Source organism: Schistocerca gregaria, chromosome 5 (genome assembly GCF_023897955.1).
Source record: "Schistocerca gregaria isolate iqSchGreg1 chromosome 5, iqSchGreg1.2, whole genome shotgun sequence".
NCBI classification, from domain to species: domain Eukaryota; kingdom Metazoa; phylum Arthropoda; class Insecta; order Orthoptera; family Acrididae; genus Schistocerca; species Schistocerca gregaria.
Genome location: NC_064924.1, coordinates 257,982,788 through 258,003,089, shown reverse-complemented (window position 1 = coordinate 258,003,089; position 20,302 = coordinate 257,982,788). Strand labels below are relative to the sequence as shown.

Genomic DNA, 20,302 nt, shown 5'->3' with positions numbered 1-20,302 from the left:
CGTTAGTAAGTTTATGGTGTTACATTTCCCGAAAACGTAATAGCTACAAAAATACTGATTGTTTTTGATTGAGAATGCTAGCCAAATATTAAGTCTGTCGGTACCAAATGCAGTCACAATTAATAAGTCTGTCAGTACCAAATGCAGTCACAGTTTTCAGCCACTAACTTGCTCAATACGCCACGAGGATTATATGTCTTATGTCGTCACAAAATTCACTAAAAAATTCCGAAATTTCTATATACACATCGGAATAATTATGCCGTCACTTTCCAACACTTTTGATGTACGAAACACTGCTGGAATCGGCAACTTATCGTTTCCATCGGAACTACTACACACTTCCGAAATGTTTCATGGCTAGGCTCCGACTCTTCTCTAGAATACTCTTAGCCTTCTCTACCAGCAGAGCAAGGCGCGCGAAGAATATTGCTTTACCATTGGTCAGTTTACTCAATAGCCGATAGCAAAACAACATTCTCCCGCGTCAGTCCGCGCTTTTGATCAATAACCAATCGCAAAATAGTAAACCTAACGACTGCACATTTTACCGACGTAATTATCTAATACGCTGAAGTTTAGCTTATGCATAAAGTTGTTTACTATTATTATTTATACCTGAATTAACTTTCTCTTTACCATAAACTTACGTTACAAATCTATTTTACAAAAATCCCCTTTGTTCACATCCATACTTCTTCGAAATGTTCCCACACTTAATCCTACTACATAACTCGTTAAACAATTATCTTCATGTTAACCTTAAACCACACTCACGCATCATTCATACTGATAAAACACATTTATAACATTTTACATACAGAAAAAGACATAATAACACTTTATCAAAATACTAGAACAGTTTATGGAAAACATTCAATTACTTTAGTGCACTCTATTGGGCACAATCGAACTAAAATCACAGTCCCCCTATTCAATATTGTCCTCTATCGGCTGATACACGAACTAAGTGCTCGTCCAGTCTCGCGTCACCCTCTGTCACTCTCCAGCTCTGAGACATATTTCCCACTTAACCGTCTCCAAGGCAGGATCGGTGTACGGCGCTACGCCTCAGTGTCTTGTGTTACTGTCAGTTTTACTCTCATTTAAGCCCTCAACAGATCGTTTCTTGAAAAACTTCAAACTAAAATTTTAGTAAGCTATCTGAATGCGTATTTGAGTATTAATTTACAAGTGATACAGAATGTGAATTGCATGGTCTGTCAGTGTCTCCGAGTTGGCCCTAAGCTTTACACTCACCTCTTTAGATGACTGTCTTTTTTGCATGTGGTTTAGAGCAATGCGCAACACGCAGCTGAAGAGGCTAAAGCTTATTGTTATTAAGAATGCATTTAGTATAAAGGAGTTAACTTGGTTCCTGTTAACTACTAAATGTCTTTTCCGAAGGGATTTCATTAATTAAGTCAGTTTTAAACTTCAGAATCATCATGAACAAGTATTAATAATGACAATAACAAAATGACATATGTGTCAATATTGGCTGAGTGCTAGATTAACAAATTATTTCAGTTACTAAAATGCATTAATATTTTGTAACCACAGCATATTCTTTAGATGTGGAGAATAACTAATATTTTTTGGATGATAAGGACGTTCCTTTCACTAGCAACCAAAACTTGGGATTGTTGCTAACTCCACCTAAAAATCACGATCCTAACACTGCAATAATTTTTCGCTATGCATGGGAATTTTACCTTTAATTTCACCTTCAACTGTAGTTAAGCCATCTAGATCTCTCATGGCTATATCAATGATATCAGGCCTTGAGTGTGGTAAGATCTGCCATCACCGACGTGACATGTTGTCTGTCTCCGAACTCTCGACCGACACTACTACTTCAACTCTTGTAAACACCCCACGTCTCACAAAAATGCTTAGAATCACGCTACCAAGTTTCGCCCTCAGATTGTTACAATCGAAATCTGAGTGCTTGTACAATGAAAAAGAATAGTATTAAGTTGGATATATGGCTTTATGCAATGGAGAGTTCCGACTCTCTCCTTACAAGATGTTTTTTCCCCGGCGACTCGGAGTCACTGTGACGTCAGGAAGAGGAAATCAGCATATATTTGAACCCTACAGACTCAGCAGAGTTGCACGTATTCATTCAAAATAAATCATTAATTCCAACATTTTCACATCTAGTCTGTATTATGGTTGTTACAGATTGGATTAATACAAACAAATATCGACAGATATAGCGAAGTTCAGTGGTAGAAACTGTTACACTAATGGTACGAATGCAGTTGGTCAGTTGCAGAAGAGGCATCAAATGTGGAGGACGACACTTCCACAGTTTAAGTTTCGTGTGTACCTAAACACTGAATATTATCAACAACTTAGTTTCTTGGTAGTAATTATGGTAACTCTCCTATCCAATAGGAGCAGAGAATAGCGAAAAAATTATTTCACAAGTTTCCCCGAAGCACGTAAAGTCTTCGCCGTATGGTATTTAGTTAGGTACTATTTGCTCCCTTAGGCATACTTCACGAGAGTATTTTGTAAGCAAGATGTAGAAACACCTTATACGTCATATATTTATAACTTCGATGGTGTGCATCACGGATCAGTTGTTTTACTTATTTTTTGTTTTCATACTTTTAATTGAGAGATTAATGTATGGTACAATGGTTCACAGCCTTCTTGACACCATTATCCCCGATTAAAATATTAGCTGGTAACCCCTACTCCTTCTCTGCTGCACGCCCTCATCACCATAAACATTACCATCTAACTAAAATTTAGAACGAAAAGTTTATATATATATATATATATATATATATATATATATATATATATATATATATATATATAAAATCAGCTGACGGAAAATTATTATTATTTTTTGTAGCTGAATTATTGAACCACGCACTAATGAATCAATGGAATAATTGGCACTGCTTATTTCTCACAGTCTTAGGTAATGTAGAACTCAGACAGTACAAAACTCCAAATGAGAAATCTTATACGCATCAGAAACGTTGATCATATCAAGATCCTAAAGAGAACACTAATCAGAAAAATCCTGTGTCCCGATAATACTGAAGAAGGTTATTGTAGAAGAGGCAAGAGACCGAACAGATATCTGATTTAGTACAAGACATGAAAAAGTCGGCTGAAATCTGACACGCGTAAGAGATATCGGGCAGCCGACGAACTAAATAGATGTTGGGATACACATAAAGCGTTAAGAACATAACACTCATCACAAGCGGAAAAGAAATTTAAGACGAAAGCGCTTTACTCGGAAGAAAGGAAGAAGATGCATGGTGAGAAGTTCAAAGAAGAGTGGCGCCAGAGAAAAACTCACATAAAGTGTATGCTTCACTTCGTACTCTAGCGGCCTAAATGAAAATAATAATAATAACAACAATAATAATAATAATACTGTGTAGCTCCTACAGCATTATAGTACCATTATACAGAGAGTTTTTTGTTAACGTTTAGACACTCCCTAAGCAATGTAGATGACATGTAGACAAATAACTTAATATGAGACAATTTGCTCGCAAATGTAGAGAAGTACCTAAAAAGTGGATGACTAATGTTGGGCTGTGAGATCACTACATGACTTCCTCCCTAAAAATGCAGTTGTAGACCCAAGTGTCCAAGTCGTTGTGGGTCGGTGCCTTCTTGCACTACTTAAGCTCAGGGTTCGAATTTCGGGTGTGCTAGGGAGGCTTTTTTCCACTGTGATAGAGAGTTCTATGGTTATACTGAGGTAAGATTAAATTTTATATTTTCCAGTCTGGTGCACTCCGCTGGAATACTCCAAAGTACACAACAACAAAAACCTAATGTATTCCCTCACGAGTAAATAAGTATAAGGCCCCCAATTGCGTCGTTAGCAGTAAATAACCTACGTTTCTGTACTAAATAATGTTTTATAAACAAAATAGGAAGAGCCAACAGAAAAGAAATGCAAGATAAAACCCAAAAAGATTTAAATTTTTCACCGTGTTTTCGAAAGCAAGCAACTGGTCGTGCAATCCTTCTTTCACGCACACGCCCAATAGCTACAAGTGCTGCGAGGTACGTCATCTGCTGACGTCATATGATCAAATTTCTAATCTAATTTTGGGATCTTACTCGATATTTGCGACTCCATGTGTCGTATACTAAATGACTTGTCTCAGCGTCATTTAGAATGCTTTGGGGTTTTCATGCCTTAATAAGTATCGTTCTATAGAGTTGGGATGCACTGTAAATTAGTCCCTTTATCTATAGCGAAATAGATAAAGAAGCAACTCGTGATCCACTGCAATAACTACCAACCACTCGGAGATACTTGTGGTCAGTACATACCTCAACTTTACTGCCACAGATGCGTATTACAAATTACAAAGTGTATGTAGCTGTAACGTCCACCACATTGTGTCACATGTTGATGCTAATATAAGAAAAAAATTTATTTCTTGGTAACATACCGAACCATTATTACATCGATAGTAAATAGTGATAGTAGCAATAATATTTTTAAAATAATTTAGTTTCACAGATGAAACAGTATTGAACGATTGGATATTCACCCCTCAAAAAATATCATTTTAGTCTTCAGGGGGTGATTAATTGCACGTTTGGAACCACTGCTATACGCTACGATTCAAACAAGTTATATGAAAGTGGTACTTGGTGAAGGGTTCATATTATGACGCAGGAATTATCATCCCACCTACCAAACAATGAAATGCAAATTTAACAAGAAACGTTTATTTCCTATCATAATAATAGTAACATTGTGAACAAGTGCAAGCTAAGAAATTCCGGTGAGTAACCAAATAGGATGGAGTTGACACATGACGTCAACATAATGGACAATTTCTGGAAAGGGACAGGATTTGCTTGTGAAATGTGTACGAGAGCTGCGACAGCTCAGAGGCGAATCGGACTGGAGTGGCGCTCAGAGAGTGACGCCGTACTGCTTCCAGGTGTAGGCGTTCTTCTTCGTGTACTCGCCCGTGGGGTCGAACTTGGCCTTCAACTTGGTCCACTCTGCAGGGTGCTTCTCTGTGATGTGCTTCAGGCTCTTGACAGCTCTCTCCAGTTGGTTAGGCGAGCAGTCACCACATCCCGTCGCCAACAATTTTGGGAGCCTACCTGTAGAAGTGTGAAAGAAAATCTTGTGAAACAGTCTCTTTGTAAGGCGGCAAGATTTTGCTAATTACATTTCATATTTTTGTAAATTTATATTTATATTAAAACACAGTTTACCATGCACAATGGGATTATTAATCATTTAATTGGGTGGTACTGGCTAACACCTTGTACAGACAATTCCTGTAGTACTGCAGGACCAGGAGTTACTTATGGTTGAGCACTGACAGAAACGCGGCCAAGTGGAGCATGAGTACCGCAGAAGCCGCTATCAGTTAAAGCGGGCTGTAAAAAGAGTTGTCATGTTCTGCAGGACGTACATTTAATGTCATGGGAGAGAGGGCAGAGAATGACGACGGCAAATTATGCTCATCAAATTGACAGAGCTCTGCAGTGTGGTCAAAGGGAGCGGGAGGCTGTTCTCTGTTGGGGTGAAAACTATTTGAAAATAGTGTACCTTGAGAAAAAGTTTTGGTGACAGAAGATGACAAAAGGACATACTTTTAATAAGAAGTACGACGGACACATATAATGGTCATCCGTTGAGCTTTGAATAATCATCTCACTGGAGGGCCGTTGCATTGCTGCCATCGAAAATCAGAGACATATTTTTGTTTATCAAAGTTTTAAGAATCTGGGGGCATGGGGGGAGTTTGGAACTGGAAACTTCCGAATAGTCTTTTCAAATGAGTATGAACTTTAGGAGTTTACCTGCACATTGAAGACCTGTGTAGTGGAAGTAATGTTTTTGTAAATGCCACTTGAATTCGTCATCTGAGTGCTAACAAGGACGCCATGTGTCCAGAAGATATTTGAATATGATGTGAACAAGGTCATCAACCCAGGGATTCACCAAGTGCACATCCGTATTGGGATTCATGAAAGACATATCTCTCAGGTGCTCGAGCATAAGATTTTGATATCGATAGCCACAGTCGAGAATGTAAATGTATAATTATTGATTTCACTTCCAGGAGCCCATGAAGTCGATTACCTGTAACAGAGTTATTTTGTTTAGTTTAGTGATGTTTGTTTAGTTCTTGTGGCGTATGACATACAGCAAATTACTTCATTATGGGAGAACACTTGACTTCAAATTCTGTCCCTGGCTAGTAAGGAAACAGGAATATTGACTCATGTTCTAACTTATTTTGAGGTAATTAGGAGCCATAGAAGTGTGCGACTGGCAAACTGCATCCACTGCCAGTGCCCAGAATACAATATACATTATCTGTACAGCAGGCGATGCTCCAGTGAGCAGGTCAGTGGTGCAGTTCAACTGCTGTCTTTACATCAGTATATAATATGTACCGCTAAGCAGTATCAGCCAGCTTTTTGTCCCAGTTGATCCATCGTGGACAGAGGTCAGTCGCCAACCAGCCGTATACTTACAGATATTATCTTAATTAGAAAACAAGTTTCGGCATCTCATTAACGCCATTTTCAGCCCCTGTGCTCTCCATGTAAACAGAAGCAGATACTCTGATACATGCATAAAGGGAACCATAAGTATCTGGATTTCGAATTTTTTTTACAACTGTGATCACCTGCAGTCCGAGAAAAGTGTGCTCAGATGTTGTCAAGTTCCACAAAAAATTCGCGGAATGCTGGTTTTACTGACTCCAGTTTAGCGTCTGTCAATGTATTTGATTCTGTAACCATGGAATGCATAGGGTAGAGGATGGCATTAATGAGATGCCTAAACGGTGTTCTAAATAAAATAACATTTGAAAATTTACGGCTGTTTGACGACTTTTCTTTAGTAAAAATTCTTTGCTAAATAAATGTTCTGTCTGTCTAAAAACAGATGTCGCAGTCTAAAGAAAGTCAAACAAACATTCTGCCAGCCCCTAAATTAAATGTGGGGTAGAATCCGATATTGTGCACTTGATATTTGTGAAACTTGTTATCCACTCTACATGTGTCTTGAGAATAATTTTATTCGCTATTCTTGATAATCACGAGCTTGTACCCTGTTTCCGAGGACCTCTCCATTAATGATTCGTGAAACATGAATGTTTCTAGTCAAGCAGAATGTGAAAATCGAAAGCTTCTTTGAACTAAAACCACTAGAGTTGTGAAGTCCTTACAAATCTCTTTTATATGGGCGCCGTTCAATAAGTAATGCAACACAATTTCTTTCTGAAATCAATATGAGTTTTTTATGGTTGCAATAGAATGTACTATTCCCCACTCATTCCACTGCTAAACACTGTTTTTAACATCATCTGTGTTCAATAGGACGACCTTACACCACCATTCTGTGAGGCCCTTTATGCCCATATCGTGCCTTTGTCCTGTTCGACGTCGGAGCCAATGTCTTGCTGCGTCAGTAACTTCCACATCATCCACGTACTTTTTCCCTCTGGATGCTTCTTTCATTGGGTCAAAAAGATGGACGTCGGGAGGTGCGAGATCCTGGCTGTAGGGCCGATGAGGAGGAACAGCCTAACGCAGTTTCGTCAAATTCTCTTGGATGGGCAGCCTTGTGTTGTCATGGAAAGCGAGAAGTTCGTTGCCTTTTTTATGGTAACGAACACGTTGATGTCGTTTCTTTAGTTTCATGAGGGTGGCAGGAAACACTTCAGAGAGGGTCGTTCCATGAGGGGGGACATCAAACAAAATAACCCAGAAGATCGTCTCCATGATTTTACCGGTTGAGAGTACAGCCTTCAAAAATTTTCTTCGGAGGAAAATACTGCAATGACTGATAAACGTTAAAGACGTTGCTATCACTAACGATAAGCTCAACAAGTTGGTAGCTTTAAAGAGCACTACATGTCTGTAGAGAATTATATCAACTAGCGTTTCGGAGGGTGCTGTGTAAAAATGAATTCAAGTCCAATACTTTTCTAAATGTGAGTCGTTACAATTATATGCTGGATGGGGCCACACTGAGCCATCTCAGCACATCCAAGCCTTACCTAGCTCCGTCTTTAATGCCCAGACAAGAACTACCTTCAGTTAAATTCGTCACCTGGGTGCTGTAGTCATACGATGTGAAGAAAGAGACTTCATGACGGAGAGGAGCTGGTGCACGTTAAAGCTCCAGTAAACGTGCGGTGACGGATATGTTTAAACAACACTTTCCCAAAAAGTCAGTTTTCGTGTTTCGCTAATTGCCCCAAACATAATCTCAAAGTGTTACATTTAACACTCATTTTGTGTACTCTATACAACGATTTACAAATCAAGTAAATGGTAGGAAGAAGTGTCAAAGACACATCAAGTATTAAAGCAAGACTTTTCTCCAAAGGTTTTCCTATGGAGAATTTAAGGGACGCATACAATGCAGGTTGTCTTCTTCTAATCAATGAATTATTGTTTCTACAGTTTGGAACTGGGCAACAACTTGGCCATTTGGGTTGTTGTCCGATTAAATATATTAGATTCGCAGGTAAATAAACAATATTATATTAGTAAAGTATAGTATCAAAATCTGGATCTTAAAACGATGGAATAATACTTAATACTAAACAACAGGCTGTGCTATAATTACTTTCTTCGGAATTGAGCCTTTAAAGTATACGTAGGGTATTGATGTTGTACGGAACGTCATCGTATAAGACTATCCGACAGGAAAGGAAACATCTGTACATTTATATGTATCAAAAGAATCGTTCACTTTGGCACAAACAACTTGAAACGACGAATGGAAGGAGATTATTGCAAAGCTGATGAAAACTTGGTTCGCCGAGAGAAGACGCAATGCTGATTCTTTTTCACTTAGAGGCGGTCATTGTGCGAAAAGTTCAAGAGAAAGTCAAAAAGAGTTTGCAAGAGGTGGAAATTGGAGAGGTATCACATATTTGGCAGGACACTAATTCATACAGCATTGAGAATAAGTGGGGGTTTGAACAAAAGGTATAAATCAGGGTAGTAGAAAATATAGTGATTATCCAAACTGTCATTGATTCTTTGTTTAGATTAAAACAAAAGGCGAATTGTAAGCTCTATAAAACATTACCTTAATTGCTAAGAACATTTCTGAGCACGACATTAAATTTTGAATATGATAGAACACTCAAATGCTATAAGTGAGTGTAAGATTGTTGTGAAGAGGACGAAATAATACGTCTTCTTGACATCACATGATCTGTCTCTTGAAGACATGCCATAAAATCTATTAAGTAAACAGTGCAGACTTTGTAGTTATTAATATCCAGCATGATTTGGTCGTTTTGAAAATCAGAATGCTACACCATATTCTGTGAGCGTATTATTTAATCGTTTCTCTGTAGCTACCAGGAAAACTTCAAAAGAGGTTGGTGAATAGTGGAAGAAAGAAGTGAGGCAGGCACAATAAAGAAGAAAGTTTAGCTGCCGCACTTACTTTTGATCTCCTTGCCCTCGGTGGTACACTTCCCATCATCTGCATCGAGCATGCACTGGATGTAGGATTTCAGGAGGCGGTCGTTGTTGAGGATCTCGTCCACGTCCAAGTTGTCTAGCTTGTCTTGCGGCTCGGCTTGCACGGAAATGGTAACGACGGCCACGAGGCAGCAGTAGAAGATCAGGTTTCTCGCCATGACTCCTGGGGATTTTCGCACTGACTGTGATCTGCGATATCTGGTGAGCTCCTCTTATACCGCCGCTCTGACGAGTGAATACATGGTGGGGTAGCGGGATATCGGGAAGAACTAGCACTCGCATCTACGATAATACGAAGCCTGCATGGGTGTTTCTCAGCTCCCAAGACCTTGAATAGGCAGTTCTCACTGTATTAATTAATCCACGAGTGTCCTACAGAATGGAAACCAACAGAATTATCGAGACTTTTAATGAGCAGTACACGTAGCGCGGTGCGGTTTTCTTAAATATGCTACGCTCTTTGCAGTTACTTTTCATCACAGAGAAAAGGCACCAATGACAAAACCGTTCTCATCCACAATTATACTAATGTTACATTATCAGAGTTAACGTAAAATATTCTATGTGAGAGTAGACATAGTTGAATCGAGCTCAGCAAACTTCAGCTCCACGGAATGCAATGAGACGTCGAACTTTGTGTTCCATGCGAAAAGATAAATAAATTGTTCTCGGTTAATAACAAAAAATTACGTACGGGAATAATATCCAGGACAATATAGGTGTAAATATGATGAAACATTGATGACCAGGTATGTGCAAAATCTGCAGGCACCACGATAAACGAACGTTTTTAGGCAGTACTTTGTAGAGCAAATAGGTATCTACTAATACCTGTTCTAGACTCATCCTAACGTACGAACAAAGATTTATGTAAGTGCGAGGACCTGTTTTAACTGAAATGTTTTTTGTCAATAGCTACAGAAATTTTCGTTTTTATTCTTAAGTGTACAGCAACAATGATTTTGTATTTTTTTGTATTGTTTAATAAAGGAAAATATGTAAGCGTTAATTTTAGTGAAAAGTAAAACAATTATTTTATGCCTCGTTAGAGTGTGTTATGAATCGCCGGCCGGTGTGGCCGTGCGGTTCTAGGCGCTTCAGTCTGGAACCGCGTGACCACTATGGTCGCAGGTCCGAATCCTGCCTCGGTCATGGATGTGTGTGATGTCCTTAGGTTAGTTATGTTTAAGTAGTTCCAAGTTCTAGGGGACTGATGACCTCACACATAGTTCTCAGAGCCATTTGAACCATTTCGTTATGAATCACCAACCAAACTATGTCGTAATTCGTCTTATTTGGTTATTTGGCCGTTGGAGTACGTTGATGGGAAAGTAGTTAGAGAATATAGCTTTTTTTTTTTATGAAACTTGTCTGTAACTAGAAAGTTGATTCTGAAAATTATAAGGCAGCTCTATTAGTTTTTATAATTTTTTGACTCCATCGTTTCGGCTAAATAAAGTTATCACTAAGGAAGAATCTCTTGCTATTTAGTTCAGTAATTTGTGGTGTTGCCGAAAAAGTTTCGTTGTATGGAGATCTATGACAATTGCATTGTGCAAAGGATTCATTTCTATTCGCCCAAAATATGCGGACAATAAAGCGAGACGCAATAAAATCATAAAACGGTCAAACTTCTACCGAGGTTTATATTTATTTAAATGATGACCTGTTTCTGATCTTCGTAGTGCATTATCGAACCATTCGCATAGGTTCTATCATACCTTGTGTACGCTACCCACATGCTTGATGAGTGGATCAATGTAAGATACTATTTGCTTACGACTGTCCAGTGCTACAGATGTCCGTCGCTGGTGACCACGTAAAAAAAAAAAAAAAAAAAAAAGAAAAAAAAAAGAAAAAAAAAACTAGCTCTGTAAAACTTTGTAATTTTATCGGATCATAATAAGTAGCTGCGCATTGCCATCCAATATGCTACAAGTAAATTAAATGAGATGTGTTATTACAATTGCCATACATTATCAAAGAGATTCCAGTTTATATTTCTCTCCATCTGAGTCACGTAGGTCAGTCAGAAGACAGATTCTGCAAAAATAATTTATTTTTTAATCTCTCTTGGAATCTAAAAATTATTTTCTCGCCATTTATTTTGAGTAAATGGAACTTCCGAAGGTCAGTTAATTGTGATAGACGCGTCTTGCTTGTGTGACAGCGTCACTCTGTCCACTAAACATGTGGACTAACATCCAAACACTTGTAGGACTTCCTAGAACTACCGTACAAAGACGGGAACCCACGTCCCACATCCGTTAGCGCTAGATTGAGCTACATGCAATGTAAATGTCAGGCAAGCTCCATCACTGAAATATTCGGTTGATTTTTTTAAATCTTTCAATATCTCCATTTACTTATTTATTTACTATCTCCTAATGCCTTCTCTCTCTATTTATATAATAAGACTTTTCTCGTGTAGTTGTTACGAAGTTATTTCTCAGCTTAGTAATTAAAAAAGTTATATTTTAAGTATAGAAGTAATAATAATGAAGCAATGAGGAAAAGGGAAATGTATATACACCGACGGAAAAAACCGCAATACAAAAATTAATTAATGTTGAGTAATGAAATATCAGAAATAATTTTGTCTAGGTATGTGTGTAACTTAACAAGATCAGAGGTTAATATAAGCTCGAGATACGCCAAAGCAACTGTGAGACACTGCTACATTAATATTCGTTGTAACCATCACATGTAGAAGACAAGGACGTAAATGCGCTTGCGTTGTGTTTGACAGGTGTCAGACGTTAATTTGTGGAGTGGAATTCATGACTATGGCACTTGGTCTGTCAATACAGGGACGGTTAATGTTGATTGTAGATGAAGCTGGAAGATGTCTGATGATGACCCATATGTGATCGAGTGATCTGGTTAACCAGCGGACCAAGACAACATGTGGACACACGGCAGGGCGCGTTGGGTTACAATAGCGATATGTGGTCGGGGGCATTGTGTTGGATACAGCCCCTTGGAATTCTGTTCATTAATGGCCGCAGAATGGGTCAAATCACCAGACTGATGTACAAATATGTACTAGGGTGCGTGGGACGGCAAAGAGAGTGAATCTGCTGTCATACGAAATCGCTTCCCAGTCCATTCCTCTAGCCGTTTAGCACGCAGACAGGTGGGTTCCAGGCCGTCAATTGGTGTCGTTCTAACAAATTCACGACCATTACTGGCGCCGAGTTAGAACATTTTTCAGCACAGAACACAACAAACCTCAAGCGTAGCGCTCATTGAGCTCTCTTTCTCAACTACACTGAAATCGCAAATAGTGGTAGTTTCGGGCGAGTGGTATGCACCTTGCAGGGTATCTGGCCCGAAGCTGTCCTTGCACTTAACAGTTTGTAACATTTCGGTGTGTTACAGTGGTACGAATGCTGCTCACGTTGCTGCTGCAGTTGCAGTACAACGTGCCAGAGTCATACGTCAAAACGATGGTTGTCGTTCCAGACTGGTCTTCTTTCAGGCATTCATGTACAGTGGCCACATCCTGCCATTGGTATCGCAGAAGAAACATCTAACTTTTCGTGGCCCTATTAAGAGGAATTCTCGAAAGACAGCGAGATCTTGATAATTGTGTCCTTTTTGCTTAATGGCAAATCACCAAGCCCTATCCTAAAGGTAACAAACACGCACGACCGTTACAGCGTATATTTAGAGCAAACCTGATCTGCATTCTCACTCTCACGCAACTGGAAAGATATCTGAATAAACATCGTCTTTCAGATGAAGAAACAAACATAACAACTTTCATTTCTGTCCCACAACCATATTTTTGTTGTGACGTATATACTGCCGTAAATGAATTAGTGCACTTGGAAAGACGACTTAGATTCTGATCCGATGACGGCATATGCCACCAGTGGAGTATCAGATGTACTGATAATGCTTCCAACGTCTCTTGCCAAAAGATAGTGTACTGGCATAGCTACCAGAATGCCACCTGTGGCTACCCTTTAATATGGAATATTTAGTGCCACAAGGCACAATGGGATGAAAACTTGTAAAACAAACAAGTCACCATGCCAAAGAGACGCACTAATGCTTCCTACAGGCAAATGGGCGAGTTTGGAAGTTGTTCTATTGTGACCTTTCGAGTGGTGGAGGGGTGCTTTCAGGGAATTGCCGCACAAGTTTAGCATGCTGTGTCAGTTGAGTAATGGTGATGGAATCAGTGGTCACGTGAACATTCTCACCCTCCTAGACCAGGTTCTGGACGTCCACGGAGCACAGACACCAGCCAGAATTGTCGTATAGTATTATTCTCATGTGTGATGAGGAGTGAGGGGGGGGGGGGGGGGGGGAGGGTATACGTTTCCTTGAAGAAATCTGGGAAGCACACAGATATTCCTCTGCCACTTTATAAAACTCCAGGGAGAGATCTTACAGCTACTACAGGACCGATGATAGACCTTGTGAGCCCAGAAGTGTCAACATGAACTGTTGTGAACTGGCTAATAGGAGTGAGACTACAGGCAACCACACCTCTAAGCTGTCTTACAGTCACGCCACCGGATCGCAAAGCAAGGGTCGACAGGTGCCATCGGAGCATCACTTGCAAGATATAGTGGAGTGTTGTGATCTTCAGCAGTGAAAGCCGATTCTGCCTGCATGCGAGTGATGCTCACTTGCGCATACGTCCTAGATATCTTGAGCGTTGATCGTATAGTGCAATCGTCCAAGACACACTGGCCGCATATGAGACCTTATGGTCTGAGGTGTAGTAAGCTACATCTCTCGTTCACTTTCGTTGTCGTTGGTGAGGACGCTAAAGAGTGCTCAGAACGTGCAATATGTTGTTTGCTTTGCTTTGTAACAATAAGGTGATATTTTGTTCCAAGTGGATATTGGTCTCCCAGACTCTGACCATGGGACACCGCAAGACGTATAGCAATTTCCTTGGGCAGTACGATCTCCGGACTTGTCGCTAAAAGAGCACATGTGGGATATGATGGGACGAGAAGCAATTCGTGCTACTCATCAACGAAGAAATCTTACAGAACTACTGATTAATTTCTATAATGATCTGACAAACCTCCTAGATGGTAGTAGCAATACGAAGGAGTGGTATATTTTAGGAGATTTTAAAGGATGAAGATGCTCGCAAGGTTGTAGGCTAATTTGGTGATTGTACTGTAAGTGATAACAGAGAGACACTACTAGAAAAATGTGAACAATACAGTTTTAAGTCATGGAACAGCTTATTTCAACCCAAACAGATCGATAAATATACCAAAACAGAGACTTCAAGTAAATAAAATCTATAATTCTTTATGGTATAGGGTGGCGACTGTAGAGTTCACGGAGGACCAGAAAGTGCATTTCATTATATCCATATACTTCGGTGTGCAGTTTTCAAAGAAGTAGCAGTTGACAAAACAACTGTTTTTGCAATGGAGTAAAATTTTACCAACCATAGTATACGATGATGATAAAAGTGTGTATGTAAGACTTAAGGGAGAGGAAGAAGCAGTAATTAGAGTAAAAAGCGCTATGTACGACCTTAAATGTTAATAAATTCATAACAACATAGGGAGCTCAAAGTCCAGAGAATCACGGAAGGTGATAAAACAGCTAGAGCAACTGACAGAAATAGTGTAAACTTACAGCTGATAAACTTAGACAGACGGAAGGCATACTATGGAGTACTACTGAAGGAAGATGGATCAGAATTTCGACATTTTCTCGTTTGCAGGAAAGGAACGTGACACAGAAATCCAGGAGATAACAACACCGCTAGTAGAACCTGCAGTAAAGCAATTCAAATATGACAAGGCTTCAGGACCAGGAGGTGGTTATATAGAATTTTTGAAGGTCAGGCCATATGTATTATTTGAACGTCTTGGAAAGCTCTCTAAGTGGAGAGGAAATGCCTGACGACTTTAAAGAAGGATTCATCGGAATTATATTTGAAACTGAAGCAATAACGACTACGCAAATTATCGAGGCATCACAGTTCTCAGTTCTGTATCAATACTGTGTGATTAGATACTTTAGAACTGGGAGAGAAATTAAGGAACTGGAAGAGCTGAGTGGCTTTGAGGCAGAAAGGCTATGTATTGACAGTATCTGCAGCATGAGACAGGTGATGAGAAGAGACAGAGACATAATTTGGAGACAATCACGGTTTTCATTTACTTGCAGAAGGCTTACCACAGAGTAGCACTCTCTAGAACGTGGGAAGCAATGAACATACGTACAAGCCATTAGAAATCTACATTGAGGTAATACTTTACTCATTAAAGCAGGGTAGTTACTATGACAGAAATTTGAAGTTCCAGCATAGAGTATTGGCGGAAATCACAGGCGGTTGACTTCTATGACGAGAGTATTGGCACAACGCTACGACAAATGTCTAAGTCGTAGCAGACACTATGTAGAGAATTATCTCTAATGTGTGGCTAATTGTTTCAAATAAAGCAGTTTTGATTTTCACAGTGGTTTCCACCTAGCAACTTATCGGAACTTACCTCCGAAAATAACACGCTTATTTCTGAATGAAGCACTGAAAAATTAGAAGAGGAAGTGCAAAACAGCAATTAGATTCTATGATGATACCCTGTTCTCTCTAAATATCGCCGACGATCAGGTCACCTTCGCCGAGGAAGAAGAGTATGAGTCTTACATGTTAAGGAAGCTTAAAGAAGAATATGAGCAATGAAGCATAAATTAAGTTTACAATGACTAAATGCTTGGGTCTTGGAGATGCAGGAAGGGATCTTATTATGGATGATGGATCTGTAGAAAGTTAAGTGGTTTTTATAAGTATTTAGGGACAATCTTTTCGGTAAACGTGGTAGGACAGAATAGGAAATAGAATGGAGGCAATAAAGCAATTACACTTCATTATGAATAAAACAACATCAAAAATTTGACAACTAAGATCTACGAAACCATAGTTGAGAGCATTCCTCGATATAGTGCTGAACTATGCAAAGACTCCAGGGTCAATGAGAAGATATTAAAGGCTATGGAAATTGAGTTTAGGAGATGAAGCTGTGATGTACCAAGAAGAGGCAAAATAAAGAATTAAATCTTTGAGAAAAGATGGTAGCAACAAAAGATATTCCAGAGACAAAAGAAAGTAAACTTAGTATGGATATCTCAGTAGAATGCCAGAGGAAAGATGGCCCTCAGAAGAGTTCCACGACACACATTATGATAAAATTTCCAGTTCCGAAAGTTAGTAATAAAATTGGTTTCGTAAGTGATCTCGGTTTTATATATATATATATATATATATATATATATATATATATATATATATATATATATATATATATATATATATATACTTTCCATGATATACAGTTTGAAGGTTACTTTGGTTGTATTGAGTAATAAGTGTAATGAGGTTATAACTAAGAATAAAATATGGCACCTTATATTTAATTGATCATGGTAGCTGCAGAGCCGTGTTAAGATGGGTACATAATTATATAGTATATGTATAAACTCAAGTTTACTTCAATTCTGACTTAATGCATCTTAGTTAAATTCACTCTTCTGATAACAGGAAACATTGTCAGTGGTTTCTTTAGAATGTATTAAGTGAACTGTGAAATGAAGGCATCTCTCACAATCTTTTAATATTAGTGCTTTAGTAAAATACCTTATGGCATGGGTTTGTTCCCAAAACAACCATTAAATCTAAAGAAATCATTATTCTAAAATAAACAGATTCTTTTAACCACATACATAAAATAGACATAGTTCAAAATATTGTAATACTTATACACAATGTTAAATGGTTGTCTCTTAGAGAAAATTCATTTATACGTGATGAATGTAATCATATGGTGAATACAGTGCAAATTCAGTTATGTGTGATCAGCACTGTATTTTCAGAGTCAGATTGCTTTACATATTTATGATTTAATGTTCCTTTATAATGAGGTAGCTGAGACATTCCATATATGATTGAGACTATCATTGCAGTATCCTCACATTGTACATCTATGTCAGCTCTATAGGTCAAATTATGACAAACTCTACACTTAAATTGTGTAAGATTGTTAGTATTTATACCCTAACTTTACATCATTATTGAACAGTCTTCCATTGTTATTTACTCTCCTGTGCTCAAATAGCATATTGCCACGAATAGAAATTATTGCAAATTGTGTAACAGGGTATGGGATAAATTCCTAACAGCTCTTCATTCACTTTAACATTAAATTATCTAAACTATTACAAAATACTCTCCCACAATATAAAATTCAAAATTAGTATCACATAACCTTCAATAGATCACAAGGGTTTCAAAAGTAACACACCAACATCTGTCTCCATAATGCTCTAAACCTCAATACATTCTTAATTTTCATAATTAAATTTCATGACTACCCACTATATTTTTAACACACTGTAACATACCTGGTCTTTCAAAGCACACTCTTGTAACCTGACAAGTACCTCCAGTTTGCTTTATTGATTAAATAATGTTCCATCTGACATAGCTTACAAATGACAAGGTTTTGTCTTCTTACACACAATCATTATTCATATCTTATTGCTTTAAAAGTGTCCACATCATTAACTTTTGTTTCTGTTAAGAGACATTACTATGACACTGTAGAATAGTTTGTAGTCCGACACAATCATCTCATACCAAATTCAATGAATGGGTATATTAGAGAGCAAAGAGAAATTATCAAGACATAATTCACATTAACACAAAACCTACTTCATACTTTAAGCTGACATAGTCCCACACTCCTACATGAAGTTTTCCTTGAATGATAAAGCAATAAAGTGATATAGTTGGGCCAGTCAACTAGTTCTTTCCGAGCAGCATTTTACTTATTAAGGACTATTTCATAGGTCATGTTTGTAGAGTTTTAACTCAGTAACATTGCGCAGTCCAAATAACTTCTTGGATTTTGGGTAGATTAGCCTATAGGAATTAGGGTGCAGGTTTTCCTTGATTTCAAAGGGGCCTATATAGATGTCAAAAAATTTCTTTATTTCAGAACTCATCAATTTAGATTTTTCCTGTGTTTTAACTAAAACCAGATCTCCCATCCTGAACTGTACTCCTTTACATCTTGCATCATGTCTCCATTTTCTTACCTCTCCTTGCCTTTTCATAGTGTTCCTAACAGCTGTCTCTCTTCCCTGGAGTGTCATAGTTTGACAAGGTGGGAAATGAACAATCTCAGGTCGTCTATTAAACATTACTTCATAATGTGAAAAACCAGTGGATGAATGCTGTAGGCTGTTCATTATATCCTCAGCGTCAGTAATATTTTCAGTTCAATTAACATGATTTTTACTACAGTATGTTCTGCAGAGCCTTCCAATTTCCCTCATGTACCTTCCTGCTGGGTTACTTGATGGGTGACAAACCGAAATCAAAATATGTTTTATTCCTGTATGTTCAATAAAAATTTTCCATAATTTGGATGTAAACTGTGACCCATTATCAGACATGATGGCCTGGGGTATACCAACATTTGTGAAATAATGATTCGTGAGCTTGATGATATTTTTGTTTACTGGTTGCTCTCTTTAATGTATACAATTTTTTAAATTTAGAGAAAACGTCAACTATAACGAGGATGTAACTGTACCCTCCCCTTGATCTTGGTAGTGGTCCATATAGATCAATAGCTGTCAATTAAAGGTTTTTATTTGGTAAAATGTTTTGCATCAATCCTTTAGAAGTTTGGTTATTCACTTTTACCCTCTGACAACGATCATAGGTTTAAAGTTTTTTTCACTCTCGTATTGATATTATAGAAGTATACATTTTCCTGTATCTTCTGTATACATTTTGTTGCTCCGCAGTGTCCGAAGCTTTCGTGTATATAACTGATTAATGTGTCAATACATTGCTCAGGCCAGCATAGTTTCCAATTGTCTAAGTCAGGTCTAGGTCTCCTAAACAAGATCCCTTTTTTTACTTTATAATACTGATCTACCTTTCCTCCTCCCTTTTTCCCTATATAACTTTTAAACAACTTCCAATTTTCATCATGGTTTTGATTTCTACGAATATCATTACAGATTTTCAGTATTTCAGCTTCATCTCTTACACCCTTTAAGTACATAAGTTTGAACTCTTTCTCCTCTTTTCCATAAGTATTTTCAACATCTGCACCTACTGGTAGTCTGGAAAGGGCATCTGCGATGACATTTTGTTTACCCTGAATAAATTTGATCTCATAGTCAAACAGTTGAAGGAATAAAATCCACCTTGTTTTATGGTCGTGACAGAGTCTGCACTCCTGAATGTAAGACAGAGCTTTATGATCAAAGAAAACAATTACATTGTGCCCTAACAGATATCTTTTAAACTTATTAAATGCCCAGTGGATGGCAAGTAGTTCCTCTCTGTGACTGTATATGATTATTCATACTTTTGCAAAACCCGACTAGCAAAAGCAATAGAATGGTGTTCTAATTTTCCTTCTACTGCTATGTTTTGAAACAAGTGTGCCGCTAAACCTGTCACACTACTATCAGTCATTATACAGAATGATAACGACATAACAGGTCTATAAAACATCTGACTTTGGGACAGTTGTTGTTTTATTTCCACGAATACATCCTGACATTCTTGTGCCCAGTCCCAAACAGTACTCTTTTTTAGTAAGTTACATAAGCTGTTTGCATCTAAAGCTTGGGCACTAAGAAACTTTCTATAGAATCCAGTGAGACCAAAAAAGGACTTGAGTTGTTTTTTGTTCTTGGGAGTAGGGCAGTTTACAATGGCGTCAAGTTTATCCTTATCAGGTAAGATTCCCTTTTCTGAAATATTATGCCCCAAAAATTTCAGTTCATTAACTCCAAAACAACA

General features: G+C 38.1%; 1 protein-coding gene across 1 annotated transcript; it reads right to left on the bottom strand.

Moving 5' to 3' along the window:
* Positions 1–4,921: 4,921 nt before the first annotated feature.
* Positions 4,922–9,644, bottom strand: LOC126273311 (ejaculatory bulb-specific protein 3-like). The gene is made up of 2 exons (XM_049976855.1): positions 9,449–9,644; positions 4,922–5,118 (listed from the first exon to the last, which is right to left on the bottom strand). The coding sequence occupies exons 1-2, from the start codon at positions 9,642–9,644 to the stop codon at positions 4,922–4,924; spliced, it is 393 nt and encodes a 130-aa protein (XP_049832812.1).
* Between the last annotated feature and the right edge of the window lie 10,658 nt (positions 9,645–20,302).

Coding starts and splice junctions, on each gene's coding strand:
- LOC126273311 (XM_049976855.1), bottom strand. CDS start 9,644: ATGGCGAGAAACCTGATCTTCTACTGCTGCCTCGTGGCCGTCGTTACC. Junction 5,119..9,448: donor CGAGGGCAAGGAGATCAAAA/GTAAGTGCGGCA, acceptor ACACTTCTACAG/GTAGGCTCCCAAAATTGTTG.